This window comes from Ictalurus punctatus, chromosome 15 (genome assembly GCF_001660625.3).
Source record: "Ictalurus punctatus breed USDA103 chromosome 15, Coco_2.0, whole genome shotgun sequence".
In the NCBI taxonomy this organism is placed as follows: Eukaryota; Metazoa; Chordata; class Actinopteri; order Siluriformes; family Ictaluridae; genus Ictalurus; species Ictalurus punctatus.
The window spans coordinates 26,433,049-26,450,226 of NC_030430.2; the positions used below are offsets into that span (position 1 = coordinate 26,433,049).

Genomic DNA, 17,178 nt, shown 5'->3' on the forward strand with positions numbered 1-17,178 from the left:
TGGTGCTGCAGGGTTTTGCTGATGGCTTTGTAGTCTGGTTGATACGTGGTGAGGTTAAGCTTCATGCAGGCGTTGAGACTTCCATCCGTTAAACGTGATCGTAGGTTGGTCTTAATGTTCTTTAGATGTGAGAAAGACTGCTCACATGCATACGTAGAGCCAAACATGGTCAGTACAGCAATACTCACACGCTGCAGTGTGTGCTATGTGACGGGAAGCGCGTTCCAAGTTTTGACAATCAGCTGGTCCGCGGGTTGAAGTTTTTTCATTTCTCCCCACTTGTGTTTGCTCGCCAACTCTGCTTGCTGTCGTGCAAGTCTTCCCAAATCTTCATCCAGTGACTTGAACTTATTCACCCACGTGTCTGAGGCCTTCAGGTCAGCAGCTTGTAGCTCAGGATCTCTGACGGAGACACCGGGGCTGTAACTCAGGTCGGCCTGTCCACTGCACACTCGTGTGGATGGGTGATGAACTTAAAAAGACGAGTGCACTCACGAAATTCTCCAAAGCGCGCTTTGAATGACTGCAGGAGATTAGATGTGAAGCCGCTGTGTAGTATGGCGTGTGTCGAAGTGCTGCTTTATATTTGACCGTTTCATCGATGCAATTTTATCATTGCATATTAGACACACTGCAGAAGCTGCTCTCTCCACAAAGGCGAATTCCTCTGTCCATTCCTGCTGAAAAGTACGATACTCATCTTTTTTTCTTTTAGACATCTTCTTCGATGAAAGGGTTTCTGCAATTAGCTAGCGGACTACTTGATTAAAAGGAGGGAAGTTTACTTCCTGACCTCACAACGACCCGTGTGCGTTACGCATTATCCAATAAAAATTTGGTGTTGTCCCGGAGGACAGCTGTGATTGGCTCCAGCCACCCGCAACCACGAACATGAGCGGTAGCAAATGAATGGATTGAAATACATGAACAAATAAAAAAAATGAAAAAATACATGTTTTATATTTTTTTTTATTAAAGATTTGTCTGCGAGCCAGATGCAGCCATTAAAAGAGCCACATCTGGCTCGCGAGCCATAGGTTCCCGACCCCTGTTGTATTGGGTATACCCAGTGTTTCTGCACTGCCTCTGATAGATTTTCCCTCTTCCACATTGGCTTGCTTTTCTCCCACAAACAGCTCTCTGATCTTCATGTTGGTTTATCCTTTTTAACAACAAATGCAGCCTTCACTGGAGAAACCCAGGGCTTAAACCAAGAGTAGACATTCAGAGCTATTAATTCTTTAAACAATCAATCTAACAGGACACACCTGGGTAGCAAGAAACATCTGTCAGTTCAAATATTTTTGATGGCTTGAAAAATGGATGACTTCAAACAAACAGTGCCGAAAACAGTACTGTTAACTCCCTGAGACAATATGAGGAAGAAACCTCGTGAGGAACCGGACTCAGAAGGGAACCCGTCCTCATCTGGGTGACACCGGATAGTGCACCATGTGGGACATCCTCAGCAGCAGCATGTGACCTCCAACTGATGAGAACTCCAACCAGAAGTAGAACATCAGGATGGATCAGGCAGGTCCGGAGAGCAGAAGGGGTCACGATCACTGGCATCTCAGGAGTATCATGTGTAGCTCTACAGAGAGAGAGAGAGAGAGAGAGAGAGAGAGAGAGAGAGAAATTATTAGGTATGGTTATTGTCCCGTAATGGTTAAGGACAATGTAGTTTGCGTGAGTGAAAGCAGGGACTCCGGCAAAACTAGCTATGACCTCATAACTAAAAGGGAGAGCCAGAAGGGAACACAGACATGAGGACTCCCTGGGACATAAGACGACCAGACACTCCACCATCAACACACCTGGGTGAAGGTGTTAAAGTGGAAGAGCGACAGCATCCAAACATCCCAGTTCACCACAACACTCTATACCTGTGATCCTCTAGATCTGCTTCTTTACCTAAGAACAAAACTATTCACAAAAAGCTTGAGTAAACAAATACGTTTTCAGTCTGGACTTAAACACTGAGACTGTGCCTGAGTCCCGAACACTAATAGGAAGACTGTTCCATAACTGTGAGGCTCTATAAGAGAAAACTCTTCCCCCTGCTGTAGCCTTCACTATTCCAGGTACCAACAAATAGCCTGCACCTTTTGATGGAAGTAGGCGTGGCGGATCATAAAAGACCAAAAGTTCTCTCAGGTACTGTGGTGTGAGACCGTTTAGTGCTTTATAGGTCAATAATAGTATTTTATAATCAATGTGAGATTTCACTGGGAGCCAATGCAGTGTGGATAAGATCGGGGTGATGTGTCGTATCTTCTGGTTCTAGTGAGGACTCTAGCAGCTGCATTCTGGACTAACTGGAGTTTGTTTATGCTCCTACTGGAACATCCAGACAGTAAGATATTACAGTAATCTAGTCTAGAGGTGACGAAAGCATGAACTAGTATTTCTGAATCATGTAGTGACAATATGTTTCTTATCTTAGAAATATTTCTGAGATGGAAGAAGACTATCCTAGTAATATTATCTACATGAGCATCAGATGATAGACTGGAGTCAATAATCACTCCAAGATCTTTACACATTCCTCAACTTTATTAAGCTGCTGTCTGTCGTCTGGCTTCACTGAAACATACAGCTGTGTATCATCAGCATAACAGTGGAAGATAATTCCATGTTTACAAATAATTTGACCCAGAGGTAGCGTATATAAACATATATTTCAGGAGGTTCAAATTCAAGATCCACAAAATCATTCAGTTCACACAGTGAGCTGTAATCAGAGCCAATGTTCAGTGAAGGTGTTAATGTGATGTTCAGCTCAACATCATACAGCTGTTTGTGTGAACACATTTCCCGCTGCTTGACCATCACCCTTCAGCAGCCATGTTTAATGGAAAAACCTTCCTCAGTGCCACAGATTGTACTCGCTCCACAACAAGGACGAACTTCTTCTCACAGCTCAATAGATCTTTTCACCTTGTTGTTTTTTGTTGGTGGAGTTGGAACATCATGACGCAGGACCTGGGAGCTCTGCGTCTTCGATGACATCACTATCAACTCCAGCAGCGTGAGGAATTAAACCCGGCCTCGAGCAGGAGCTCACACATATACACACACACATAGACACACGCACACACACACCTCCTTGTTGAATAGCTGGCACTGGAACATCAGCAGGAACCACACGATGATAGAGAGGGAGAGTGAAGGGGAGGGGCTGTAAACACTACCACATGAGTGAAGTGGAACCATGATGGAGGCCAGATGCCATGAGAGCAGAGAGCCAGAGATCAGTACGTTTGGACTGGAACTAAACGTTACGATAATTAAACTAAGCATGAAGTATTAACCCACAGTTTGGGAAAAACAGGATTCTTAAGGGTTCTTCACTTCCTAGAGGGGTTTTATTTGGAACCCTGTTTGAAAGAGAACACCGTGTTGTAGGGTCGCACCTAAAACCGTAAAGTCATCCAGAGCCCACATTCAAGACACTATTAGAACAAATGGGTTCCTCAAAGGTTCTTTGGACATTTCAGCTTTCTAACCAGGGGAACCATCTGTTATAGGGCACTATATACACTAGAAGGCCAAAAGTATGTGCCCCCCGGCCATCACATTCATATGAGCTTCTTCCGCAAACTGTTGCCACAAAGTTGGAAGCACACAGTTGGTAGAACATCTCTGTATGCTGTAGCTTTACAGTTTTCCTTCACTGGAACTTAGACACCCAAACCTGTTCCAGCATGATGATGCCCCTGTGCACAAAGCGAGCTACATGAAGATTTGGAACGATGGAAGACTCTGTGCAGCACACTCGAGTTCTTCCACTTTTTTTACCTTCTAAGAAGGTAGAAGAACTCGAGTGTCCTGTACAGAGCCCTGACCTCAACCCCACTGAACACCTTTGGGATGAACTGGAACTGGAGTCTCCTCACATCGACATCAGCGCCTGACCTCAACCTCAGTAACGCTCTTGTAGCTGAACGAACACACATCCCCACGGCCACGCCCCACAACCCCCATGGCCACGCCCCAAAATCTAGTGGAAAGCCTTCCCAGAAGAGAGGAGCTCATTATATCAGCTTATATAATGAACAGATCCAGAATCCAGATCCTGTGATGGACATCATCATCTCGTATGTTCTGCTCAGCGTTACTCTTCATGAGCTGAAAATGCCTTTACGTGATTTCTCTCCACTTTTGCAGAGCTGGAGCTGGAATGTGTTCTAGCACGGACGGCTTTAATGTAATAATCACAACCACAGGGCACGCAGGCTCACGAAGGGCTTCTGTACAACATAAAAGTCTACTATTGAATAATGGGTCAATAACATGAATTATAGAAAAGTTCTGGAGAACAAATGACTCGGTATGTTTTGATTAAATTGGAGTTAAAACATTCATGAGGAAGCGTGGAGGAAAAATAATGCTGATATGCCATGAGGATTTTAGATCACCGGACACACACACACTATTTCATTATCTATAACACTAACATTATAAACGTGATGACAGAATCATGCTGCTGTAGAGTATTTCCTCCACCCTCAACCTCCCAGAGCTCCAGCACAGTTCCAGGAGCAAGTTTCAACATGACGGTGGAATTTCAGAGCTTAAGTTCACTTTGGGAAAGTCACCGCACCGTTTATATTATTGTCTTTTATAATCCGCTCACACGATGTGTAACTTTTGATTCGTCTGCATCGGTTCGTCTCGGTGCTTCTGCTGCAAGTCCTGGCTCGTGTGTGTGTGTGTGTGTGTGTGTGTGTGTTTACACTGTAATGAAGAACAGATTGGAACTGATCTTCTGTCCTACAATATCAACGTGGCCTGAGCAAAATAATTAATTTTTATTATAAATATAAATATAACAGTAACAATAATAATAATAACGATAACAATCCAGACAGAAAAACTGCACAATAATGTGTACATAAATATTTAAAAATTCTGGAAAATGTCCAGATGTAAAATGAGATAATCCAGTTTGGATTCTGAGTTAATATTTATTATTTTTTTTAATTAACTAATCTGATCCTTATTTGATTTTTCTTTAACGTTATTCTATCTGGTTTTAACTTTACCTTTCTGTGAAAAGTCCAAAACCACAGTTAGGCTCTCATACACGTTTCCATATGGACGCACAGCGGTTCAGCTCATTCCATGTGGAGCTGAAGAAAAATACACACCGAACCCACACGATAAAAGAGTTCGAGTGCTCAGGGCAGGAAATGTCTCTTTTTTTATATATATATAAACACATTTGATATCGATACTACACTAAGCCATCATTAAAATAATTTATCTCTTACATAAATCTTATTTTCAAGCTATCAGATATCAGGGATTTTTTTTTAAAGTCCTGCTACTGTTTGATTTTGAGTGACGTCATGGCTAACATTAACTAACTGTCTAGTGTCATCTGTCCACTAGGTGGCGGTGTACTCAGTAGTCACTCAGGAGTCAAAACGATTGCCGTGCTGCACGTATCAATGCAGTAGGTGGCAGCGTACATCTAAAACAACGTCCATCAGTCCACTGAAACACCTGGAGAAGAAGACTAGTTACGCTACATACGATGTAGTTGATTATAAATATCAGTAATCAGAGGTAATGTAAACCAGGTCAGTGTTTAAAGCCTTTAACGCTGCATCAGTTCTCTCTCTCTTTCTCTGTCGTACAGTTTAATCAGAAAATCTACTTTTCCCTGCAGTAAAACCAGAACGGTCTCCGTTACGGGTTCATAAAAAAGTACCGTTTCATTCAGTCCAATCTAAATGTGTTCTGGATCTGTAACAGAATCAAGAAGCTTTAAAACCACTGGACAGTGGAGGGAAATGTTTAATGGAAGCCAGTTAGCATAGAGAAGCGGAAATGACTGGAAGGTTTATTTCAATGACTGCGTCCAAATATCTCTACTACTACACAGTAGGTGAACAGAGTTACGCCAAAGGAGTAGTACGTCCGAATCCTCAGTATTCATTAAACAGTAGGAGAGAAATACCCAGATGTCCTGCTGCTTCCACGGAGGTTCTGTAGAATGGAACTGCTGTGTTTTTGTTCGAATAACACAAATAAGAGTCGGGATAACGGTGGGTTCTTCTTTGGTTTACTGTGCAACAGCAATTACCAAACTCTGTGAACACCAGTCATTTTGGACATTGAAATGGCCAACCAAATACTAACCCAGAGTTCATCTCTAGAGTGTCCAAACAGCGCTTATTCCTGAGTTTACATACAACTCAATACACTACAGGAACCACTGGAGACCCATAAGGCAATGGGACTGGCACGGAAGAGCTGTCAAATGTCAAATAAAAAATGGCGGAAGGCAGCGTGGCGGCTCTGTAAGTGCTATAGTTAGGAAACGTTCCTTGTGGTTAAACCGTATTTTCCCGACGTCTCCGCTGTGCTGTACTTCCGAACGGACGAAAAGACGCAAGCCATAAGTGTCATAAAAATCATTTTTCCGTCAGGGCGGTGCAGGTGGTCTGATCTGACACGCTCTTGAAGTTTTTGCGGTTATAATGTTGTCATACGTCACATGACAATGTCAACATGGTGGATGTAGTATGTCCGGATTGTATTCATACTACACACGTATACGGATCAGTACGTGCTGCACCAGCGGGCGAGTAGCAGGTACTGAATCAAATGCAGTACATGTTGACACAGTACGCGAATTCGCACGCAGCCAATGTTTTCATAATTAAAATAAAAATACTGCACACAAAAACTGAGCAAACTGTTTTAATATACTTTACTGTATTACTGACTGTTTTTATATGTTCCCTGGCGGACTAGTGGCTCTCATTCTCGTTCAGGGAACCGACCCCAGCCACTGGAGGGATGCGTGAGCCAGTGGGCTCTCAGTACCGGGCCCAAGCCCAGAGAACAGGGAGGGTTGCATCAGGAAGGGCGTCCAGCATAATACTTGTGCTAGAAATAAAATATACAGAATATTTATTTAAATAAAACTTCTCCCTGAGGTGAACTGGTTATAAAACTTCTATAGGGAAAAGGGATTTTTGATTAAAAGGTCAGACAATAGAATAGGTATAGAGAATAGAGGTGTGGTGAATAGAGGTGGAGAATAGAGGTGGAGAATAGAGGTGTGGTGAATAGAGGTGTGGAGAATAGAGGTGTGGTGAATAGAGGTGTGGAGAATAGAGGTGTGGTGAATAGAGGTGTGGAGAATAGAGGTGTGGAGAATAGAGGTGTGGAGAATAGAGGTGGAGAATAGAGGTGTGGAGAATAGAGGTGTGGTGAATAGAGGTGTGGAGAATAGAGGTGTGGTGAATAGAGGTGGAGAATAGAGGTGGAGAATAGAGGTGTGGAGAATAGAGGTGGACAATAGAGGTGTGGAGAATAGAGGTGGAGAATAGAGGTGTGGAGAATAGAGGTGTGGAGAATAGAGGTGTGGAGAATAGAGGTGTGGTGAATAGAGGTGGTGAATAGAGGTGTGGAGAATAGAGGTGTGGAGAATAGAGGAGGTGAATAGAGGTGGAGAATAGAGGTGGTGAATAGAGGTGTGGTGAATAGAGGAGGTGAATAGAGGTGGAGAATAGAGGTGGTGAATAGAGGTGTGGTGAATAGAGGTGTGGTGAATAGAGGTGTGGTGAATAGAGGTGGTGAATAGAGGTGTGGAGAATAGAGGTGTGGAGAATAGAGGAGGTGAATAGAGGTGGAGAATAGAGGTGGTGAATAGAGGTGTGGTGAATAGAGGTGTGGAGAATAGAGGTGTGGTGAATAGAGGTGTGGAGAATAGAGGTGTGGTGAATAGAGGTGGTGAATAGAGGTGTGGAGAATAGAGGTGTGGAGAATAGAGGAGGTGAATAGAGGTGGAGAATAGAGGTGGAGAATAGAGGTGGTGAATAGAGGTGTGGTGAATAGAGGTGTGGTGAATAGAGGTGTGGAGAATAGAGGTGTGGTGAATAGAGGTGTGGTGAATAGAGGTGTGGTGAATAGAGGTGGTGAATAGAGGTGTGGAGAATAGAGGTGTGGCCGTGTCTGAGGAAGGGGCTTTAGAGTGATTATTATGGGATGTAGTTTAGCAGACGTTGGAGATCAGTGAGTGCAGGAGGACTCTGATGAATAGTGAGTATTATGGACAAAGCCACGCTGTCGTTATTTCATCATCTTCACCTCTCTTCCTCTTTCCTGCGGTTTTTTCCCTCAGATTTGCTTCGCTGCAGTATTTATTCTTCTCTCGGACTCGGCGTGAGTGAGTAAAAGAGAGAGAGCTGGCTGTGGAGCTGTAAACTGAGCCGCTCATCAATCACCCAGCAATCTTATATAATACAGACGGAGGCCCACATGAGCAGCAGCTGCTTCTGAGCGCGCTCAGTGTGGAAAACTGAACAGTCCTTCATTTAACACTGCGCTACAACCCCAAAACCAACACGGGACTGAGACATCGCTGTATTCCTGACCACATCTCTTACATTACACACACACATATATATATATATATATATATATATATATATATATATATATATATATATATATATATATATATACACACACACACACACACACACACAGACAGAGGGATGCATGCTTTGTGAATCAGGTCTGTACTGAATCATCCAGAATCATTTAACAATTGCTCATGTGACAGATTTTCATTCACACTTTGCCACATGGGACGTGCTCAGGCAGAGATCCTGGTTTAAAGATAAACTCCTCACTGCCAGCACACCACAGAGCAAAACAACACACACACAGCACTGACGAGTCAATCACTGAATCAGGAGTCGTTCAGTGAATCGGGTGATTCAGTTCTACTCACTAAAACGCCAACATTAAAAAAGTACTTTTTCCTGTTTACCATCATGACACACGTTATTCCAATAATGAACTCTTTTTACCAGGAGCCTGTTTTGGGCGTGCCCGTGTGCGGCGTTGTTATTTGTGATGTCACTCCACTGTAGTGTGTAATGTGCAGCACCTTCTGCTGGCTGTGAAGTAAATCACAGTGAAGATAATGACAAAACGTCTGCTCTGCCTTCTAACAAACCCCTGCTGAGACCCAGTGTGAGACCTGAGAGTTTCCTTTTAAGGAGAAATGGGGTGTGACTAAGCAGCACTGTTCCTATTGTGGGCGGGGCTGATTTCTGGACCAGAAAAACAGGTGTATGGAATGAAAGAACTAGTGAGAATATTTGGAATTATAGGGACATGTTTTATATATATTTATCTCAATGCACATCTCACATCCCAGGGTTCTTCAAGGTATTCACTGGATCATTAAGAGTTCTTAACTTCCTAAATGGGTTCTACATAGAGAGTTCTTTATAATAGAACTGTTCTAGAGGACCTTTAAGGGACACAAAAGAACCCATAAAGGTTCTCAGTTGTCAAAGAACACATTTTACAGTTTTATTTCTTTAAGTGCATCTGTACTTTGGTACACACACTATATTCACCGTTTAAGAGGCCACATGTGGTTTATTATATTTCCTGTTTGTGTTTACTTCCTTTTTCTTTATTTTCACAAACTTTCACTAAAATATAGTTTGTGTGTTTTCCTGAAAGAGGAAGCAGATGCTCTGTGTGTTTAAATGGTCTGCACTTATATAGGGCTTCTTAACCTTAACGATTCTACAAAGCACTTTATGTCTCTCTCTCTCTCTCTCTCTGTCTGTCTGTCTGTCTCTCTCTCTCTCTCTCTCTCTCTCTCTCGGACACGTCAGCATGTGGGCAGGGGATCGAACCCCCGACCCTGTGGTTAGGGTTCTACACCTATGCCACCGCGTGTAAGAGCTTTAGTTGTTCCAGGAGAAGTCGAACAGTTTGTGTTTAATAATGCGACACGTTCATTTGCATTAAACAGACACATTAAGTGTTGTACTGCCAGCTAGTGGAGGAGACAAACTATTACAAGCCAAGCTCTGAGTTTGATGGAAAACAAAGCTGTAATTTACTTACAGGAGTCACTCCTGTTGAATAGGAAATTACACCAGGTACATTTAAAAAAAAAAAAAAGAAAAGAAAAAAAAAGATTTTTTTTAACTCTAATGTAATATCACATGCATTTTATCCTACTTTTCCTGTCTCTAAGGACTACTTTGAGATATTAGTAAATCTCTGGTGTTTTTGAGGGGGTGTAAACTGTTGCAGATATTAATAAAGAGCTGCTTATGAGTTTGTGTAATATTTATTCTGTAACTAATGCAGGGACTCAACCCATGCTGCGTTCAAACCCAGACCTCAGTATACAGAAGACCTGAGCAAGCCGAGTGAACTGAGCTACAACACAAGACCTGAGAGAAGGAACCCAAGTGCAGGGCAGTGAGGAGGATGAAGATAACTAATAAATAAATAAATAAATAAATAAATAAATAAATAAAATACAAATTTGGGCCAAAGCACACAACACTGGTTAAGGAGAAAATTAACCAAGTGAAAAGACACCTTCCTAAAACACACAATTTAAAGCTCAGCCAGAGTCAGATTCACTCACAGCCTCTGGATTAGAAAGCAAGTGTGTTATCAGACTCCATGAGGAGGAGGAGGAGGAGGGGAAGGAGGACTGAAGTCACTCTGCCTGTAACAAACCATAACAAAGAAGCCCAGGTGAACCAGTGAGAACTACAGACGTTAAAACTCTCAGGAGAGAAAGCTATGAATGCCTGATACAGAAAGTTAACCAGAAAACAAGAGTGTTTGGGGGGGGGGTTATTCCCGTCCCCCTCAAGAGAAAGAATTTAAAGATATGAGAGGATGACTAGGTTGACAAGACAAGGCCAACGTAGTGCAGAGGAAAAGGCTGGAGTACACCTACACCAACTGAGTCTCATCCTCACAGCGTGAAGTCCAAACTGAGTGTTTAAGGAGCCTGTAAGCAGCCCTTTAATAAGCCAGTTACAGGTGGTCAGCACTAATTACCAAGAAGCAGCTCTCTGTCTCCCTCTGGTGGGGGGCCGGTGCTATGGCAGCCTGCCCCCTACTGTAAGCTGCTTTCAATCAGAAAACAGGATTAAACAAATACAGAGAGTTCTGTTTTCAGAGGTTAATGTCTCTATATATTAAACCCATCATGGGCATGGAGGCTTAGTGGGTAGAATGTTTTCCTCGCATCTCCAGGGTTGGGGGTTGGAATCCCTCCTCTGCCCTGTTTGGATGAAGTTTGCATGTTCTCCCCATGCTTTGGGGGTTTCCTCTGGGTACTCTGGTTTTCTCCCCCAAGCATTTCTATCCTGTGTGTGTGAGTTTGTGTGATTGTGCCCTGTAGTAGGTTCGCACCCCGTCCAGGGTGTCACCCGCCTTGTACCCCGAGTTCCCTGGGATAGGCTCCAGGCTCCCTGTGACCCTGTGTAGGTCAAACACTACAGAAAATGGATGGATTAAACACAGAACCTAGAGGGAGCAAAAACCTTCTCAACCATAAATAGAGAGATGGATTCTGTCATCGCTGCCGATCAGATCAGAGTCAGTGGAGGGTTTAAATCTGCCAACAGGAGGAAATTTAAGACCCTCGACCCCCTCGTACTGCTCCTCTCTCTCTCTCTCTCTCTCTCTCTCTCTCTCTCTCTGTCTCTCTCTCTCTCTCACACACACACACACACACACACACACACACACACACACACACACACACACACACAGTTATTCTGGTTCTCAGGAGGATTTCTCTCTCTCACACACACACACACTTTTCTTTCCCCAGTGCTGAGTGTGAGACAGGCGGAGAAGGTAAGCAGCAGCAGCAGTGTCGTGTTTGCATGAACTGAACTGCAGATAATATGATAATATAATAAAATCTAATAGACATCAACAGCACGGATCTATATATTTAAATGATATAGTTTTTATTTAGATCTGCCCGTGTGTAACGCCCTAATTAATAAATAAACTCTTTACTCTTTTGTTTATTGACGTCTCACAGATGTAAGACTTATTTAAATTTGAGAGCTGTATTTTAGAGCAAATTTGAGAGCATTTTTGCCTACACGACCTGAGCACATGGTCAACAACTGACCATCAAGCACACAGCACACATGGAGTTGACTTCTTCTGCCCCCTGCTGGAGAGGAGGAAGTATTACAGCACTGAGAGGAGATTACACTCAACACAGGTTTTATGTTCCGTTTAAAGTGGAGAAAGACTCTAGTTCTTTGAGTACAAGTCGAATTTAACCAAAAGAATAGTATTTATTCAGGGACTAGCAATAGCAAATAAACTACACGGTTTCACTCTTTAGTCTCATGTTATTACAGATATTCTCTTCATTCGACAATAGACATGAGAATGATTTGATTCAGTGAAACATCTTGAAAAGCTTCGTATGTAGGAAATAACACAGAACAATAATTATTACTTAAATAACATTGATTAATCAATAAGAAATATTTCTTATTATTGAGTACGAATTATTTATTATCTCCATCCAGCGAATAAAACTTAGATTCTTACATGATTTTTTTACTTTAATTTTTTTTTTATGTGTGAAAAACAGCATTCTAATATGATATTAAACATAAACATGAAGTATAAAAGTGGTGTTTTGGCAACACTGGGTATTCACGCGCTCTGTTGGCACTTCCGGTAGTGGACGTGCGTTTAACGGAAGTGACGTATGTCGGGACGCGATTTGATTAGTGGAGTAAATAGAGCGGATGGAGGTGCGGAGAGTTTGATTATTTATCTCCATTTCACTTCTTTTATTCCTTTTATTCCCTGTGTTCACAGTGAACAGGAACAGCATTTTTGTTGCTTATTTGTTCTCCGTGTTTCCCGTCATTATATTGTGCTATAAAGCGGATATGAGGCGTTTATGAAGCCTCCTGAGCAGTAATAACGCGTTATTATAAGACAGTGAATGCTCATGGAGGGTTAGTGTAGACTCCGAGATCTCTCAGAAGTCAATCTGAAGGCTTACTTTATCATCCTAATGATCTGGGGCTTTTTAGAAATGTATTTATACTGAGCGAGGTGTGTTTATTTTTGGTTTTTGCTCTTCAAGTGAAATTTACATCATCATGCATTTATCTGTAATTACTCAGAACTCTTTATTAAGTAATCACAAATTACACCTGCATGTGTAATATATACCTCACTGTTATAACTGATATTTTTACCTATACTACATATGAACATATTGTTATTATTATTATTGTTATTATTATTATTGTTAGTAGTCGTAGTATAATAATTGTCATTATGTGCTGAGAGACTTTATGCAGTGTTTGTATATGAATATTTGTTGCATTGTGACGTCTCTGTGGTTAAACAGCTGGAGAAGCTCCATCATGCCGACTGAAGACGTCCGTCAGAGGAAAGCAAGCCGTAAGAAGAGTAAGCGAGGGAAAGGTAAAGGACAGAGTTCTAATGAGAAGACGAGCGGTGTGAACGGACACGATGAGGTTCTCCCGTCTCCTCCTGTGTCCTCACCCCGGAGACCCGCTGAGGAGAAGATGAAAACAGCGCAGGCTAAAGTGGACGAGGAGACGTCTGTGTCCATCTGCGCTCAGGTGATGTTCCCCTACCTGCTGGCTGGAATGGGCATGGTCATGGCCGGGATGGTGCTGGACAGCGTGCAGGTACGATACTGCTTCTGGAAGCTTCTGTTGATCTTTAACACGCAGGATTGTGTTGAGTGTGAGCAACTTTAGTCTAAAAGTGACGTCAGTGTTTACGTGAGGAAAGTTCCTGGTATTCAGAATCGGGTTACGCAGCGCGGGTTGCTCGGTGGTTAAGACGTTGGACTATTGATCGGAAGGTCAGAAGGTCGTGAGTTCAAATCCCAGCTGTGCCAAGCTGCCACTGCTGGGCCCCTGAGCAAGGCTCTTAAGACAAATGTAAGTCACTCTGGATAAGGCCAAAGGTCTTGGTACTGTAAACAAACAAACAAAAAAGTGTGGTACTGTTAAGTTCAAAATTTTAACATCATCTCAGCTTCTTCCAGAAGAAAATAGATATTTAGCTTTATCAAGATATTCACAATATCTCTGAACAGTTTATAAATTAGCGTAATTTATCATGATTTTAACATAAAAGAGTTGAATCACCATCAATATATCATTATACTTCATTATACACCATTATACGCCATTATACACCACTATACACCACTATACACCATTATACACCATTATACACCACTATACATCATTATACTTCATTATACACCACTATACACCATTATACACCACTATACACCACTATACACCATTATACACCATTATACACCACTATACACCATTATACACCATTATACATCATTATACACCACTATACATCATTATACACCACTATACACCATTATACACCACTATACATCATTATACTTCATTATACACCACTATACACCATTATACACCATTATACACCACTATACATCATTATACTTCATTATACACCACTATACACCATTATACACCACTATACACCACTATACATCATTATACACCACTATACACCACTATACACCATTATACACCACTATACACCACTATACACCACTATACACCATTATACACCACTATACACCACTATACACCATTATACACCATTATACATCATTATACACCACTATACACCACTATACATCATTATACACCACTATACACCACTATACACCACTATACACCATTATACACCACTATACACCACTATACACCATTATACATCATTATACACCACTATACATCATTATACACCACTATACACCATTATACACCACTATACATCATTATACTTCATTATACACCACTATACACCATTATACACCATTATACACCACTATACATCATTATACTTCATTATACACCACTATACACCATTATACACCACTATACACCACTATACACCATTATACACCATTATACACCACTATACACCATTATACATCATTATACACCACTATACATCATTATACACCACTATACACCACTATACATCATTATACACCATTATACACCATTATACATCATTATACACCACTATACACCACTATACACCATTATACACCACTATACATCATTATACACCACTATACACCACTATACACCATTATACACCACTGTACACTACTATACATCATTATACACCACTATACACCACTATACATCATTATACACCACTATACACCACTATACACCACTATACACCATTATACACCACTATACATCATTATACACCACTATACACCACTGTACACCATTATACACCACTGTACACTACTATACATCATTATACACCACTATACACCACTATACATCATTATACACCACTATACACCACTATACACCATTATACACCACTATACACCACTATACACCATTATACACCACTATACATCATTATACACCACTATACGCCATTATACACCACTATACACCACTATACATCATTATACACCACTATACACCACTATACACCACTGTACACTACTATACAGCATTATACACCACTATACACCACTGTACACCACTGTACACTACTATACACTGTCCGGTTTGTCTGCATTGTCTGTCTCTCCCTCTCTCTGTCTCTCTCTCTCTGTCTGGTGGTAATCAGGTCATTAAGTGCTGATAAGAGCAGGAGTGCAGGCAGAGAGAGGGGAGATAAATCTGAGCTGTGTGAAGGACACGGATGAAGAACATCGAGGGGAAAATAAATGAGTAGCGGAGCTTTGATGTAGATGTAGATGTGAGGATCAGGCATGCTGATGTCACATGACAAAGAGCAAAAGAGCAGAGAAAAGATCTTAACATGTGTTTCTGTCAGCTCACAGACCTGGAACATAGGCCAGGCCTTTTAATGACCCTGTGTGTGTGTGTGTGTGTGTGTGTGTGTGTGTGTGTGTGTGTGTGTGTGTGTGTGTGTGTGGCAGGAGCTAGAATGGAGTGTCTGTTGTGTAAGTTGTGAGTCATGACACTGGTGACGATGTCAAGATGTCACACACACACACACACACACACACACGCACTCACCTCTCCATAACGGACGGACGTGGCATCTCACAGCACAGGGATGGAGGAAAAGAGGTGAGCAAGTCTCTGTGTTTCAGAAGCTTCTCTGGTCACAAATGGGTGCCATTACTTACTGTTAGACTGGAGAATAATGAGTAGCAGAGGAGAAGTTGTTGGAAATCTTCAACTTTTACCACCAAGTGACTCTGGAGACCGGAGAGCAACTAAAATGCCGGGATACCTTCTTGATATTATTAATTCTCCATGATGACCTCAGTGGAAGGATGTTCTTCAGGATGCTGAAAACTAAACATAGATCACATTCTGTGGCATCACCTGCCTGACTTCTTCACCTCTTTATCCTATCTCCTGTTCTTCTTAGACTCTACTCCTCAGGTAATTTGTTGCATTACGGAGCTATTTATCTTTTCACGCTGGCAGTCTTTTTTCTAGATTTACCTGACGTAATGGAACTCTTTTCTAATGTTCTCCTGCTGTTCTTTACCCGCATGTAAGTTTTTGTAGCACATGTTTAACATTTAAAACAAAGTAGAAGCACACCGCTCAGCAGCAGTTATTATCATCCTGGGAGAATTCCATCAGTCTCCATCTCCAGTCCCTCGGCATGTTGTAGAGTTCCTGAAGCTCTGCTAGATCCTGAAGCTCTGCTAGATCCTGTCTCCGGTTCCTCAGCCTGTTCTGGGCAGGGTGGTGATGACCTGGCCATGATGGTGGTGACTCAGTTAGAACTGGAGCTCTGTTACCAAGGCAAGAAGCTGCGAGGTTTCACCTGTAAACTGACCCGATCTGCACACGGCTTCCTGCCTGAGAGCTCGTACCTGATCGCCGCTCAGGTGGTGCTGCCGTACCTGGTGTCCGGACTCGGAATGGTGGCAGCCGGAATGCTCATGGACATCGTTCAAGTACGATCAGCGTTTTCTGTGTCTCTTACTCAAGTTTAGATTCTTTGTATTTTCGCTCATCGCTGAGAGAGTAGAGACGCTATAACACTTCATCACCACTTTATTACTAATGTGTGTTTATTACATCGAGTACACAGGCACAGTCACTGTGGAACATGTTCATGTCCAGTCAGGTGTGTGTGTGTGTGTGTGTGTGTGTGTCTGTGTGTGTGTGTGTGTGTACACAGCTGAGATGTGTTCAGTGTTTGTGTGTGTAGCTTGTTTAGCTTTGTCCTGCAGTTCTGAAGGTAACACACACACACACACACACACACTCAGGGTTATAAATATCCGCTCTGGCCGCGTGCTGCACTTCTTATTTCAACATCAGA

General features: G+C 42.1%; 2 protein-coding genes across 6 annotated transcripts in view; one reads left to right on the forward strand and one right to left on the reverse strand.

Annotated features, from left to right (window-relative positions):
- Nucleotides 1-17,178, reverse strand: part of ndnl2 (necdin-like 2) — a 104,519-nt gene that overhangs the window by 50,371 nt on the left and 36,970 nt on the right. The window lies entirely within an intron of this gene.
- LOC108276330 (solute carrier family 41 member 3) overlaps nucleotides 11,511-17,178 on the forward strand; it is a 15,385-nt gene continuing 9,717 nt past the window's right edge. The window contains exons 1-2 of one of the 4 annotated variants that reach the window (XM_053686415.1): nucleotides 11,511-11,664; nucleotides 13,205-13,511. In XM_053686415.1, the coding sequence (XP_053542390.1) occupies nucleotides 13,221-13,511 (291 nt within the window). In that variant the 5' untranslated portion in view covers nucleotides 11,511-11,664; nucleotides 13,205-13,220. Of the gene's footprint in view, nucleotides 11,665-12,503; nucleotides 12,904-13,204; nucleotides 13,512-15,830; nucleotides 16,808-17,178 lie in introns of those variants that run through there. The other 3 variants (XM_053686416.1, XM_053686414.1, XM_053686417.1) reach the window with 3 other exon arrangements.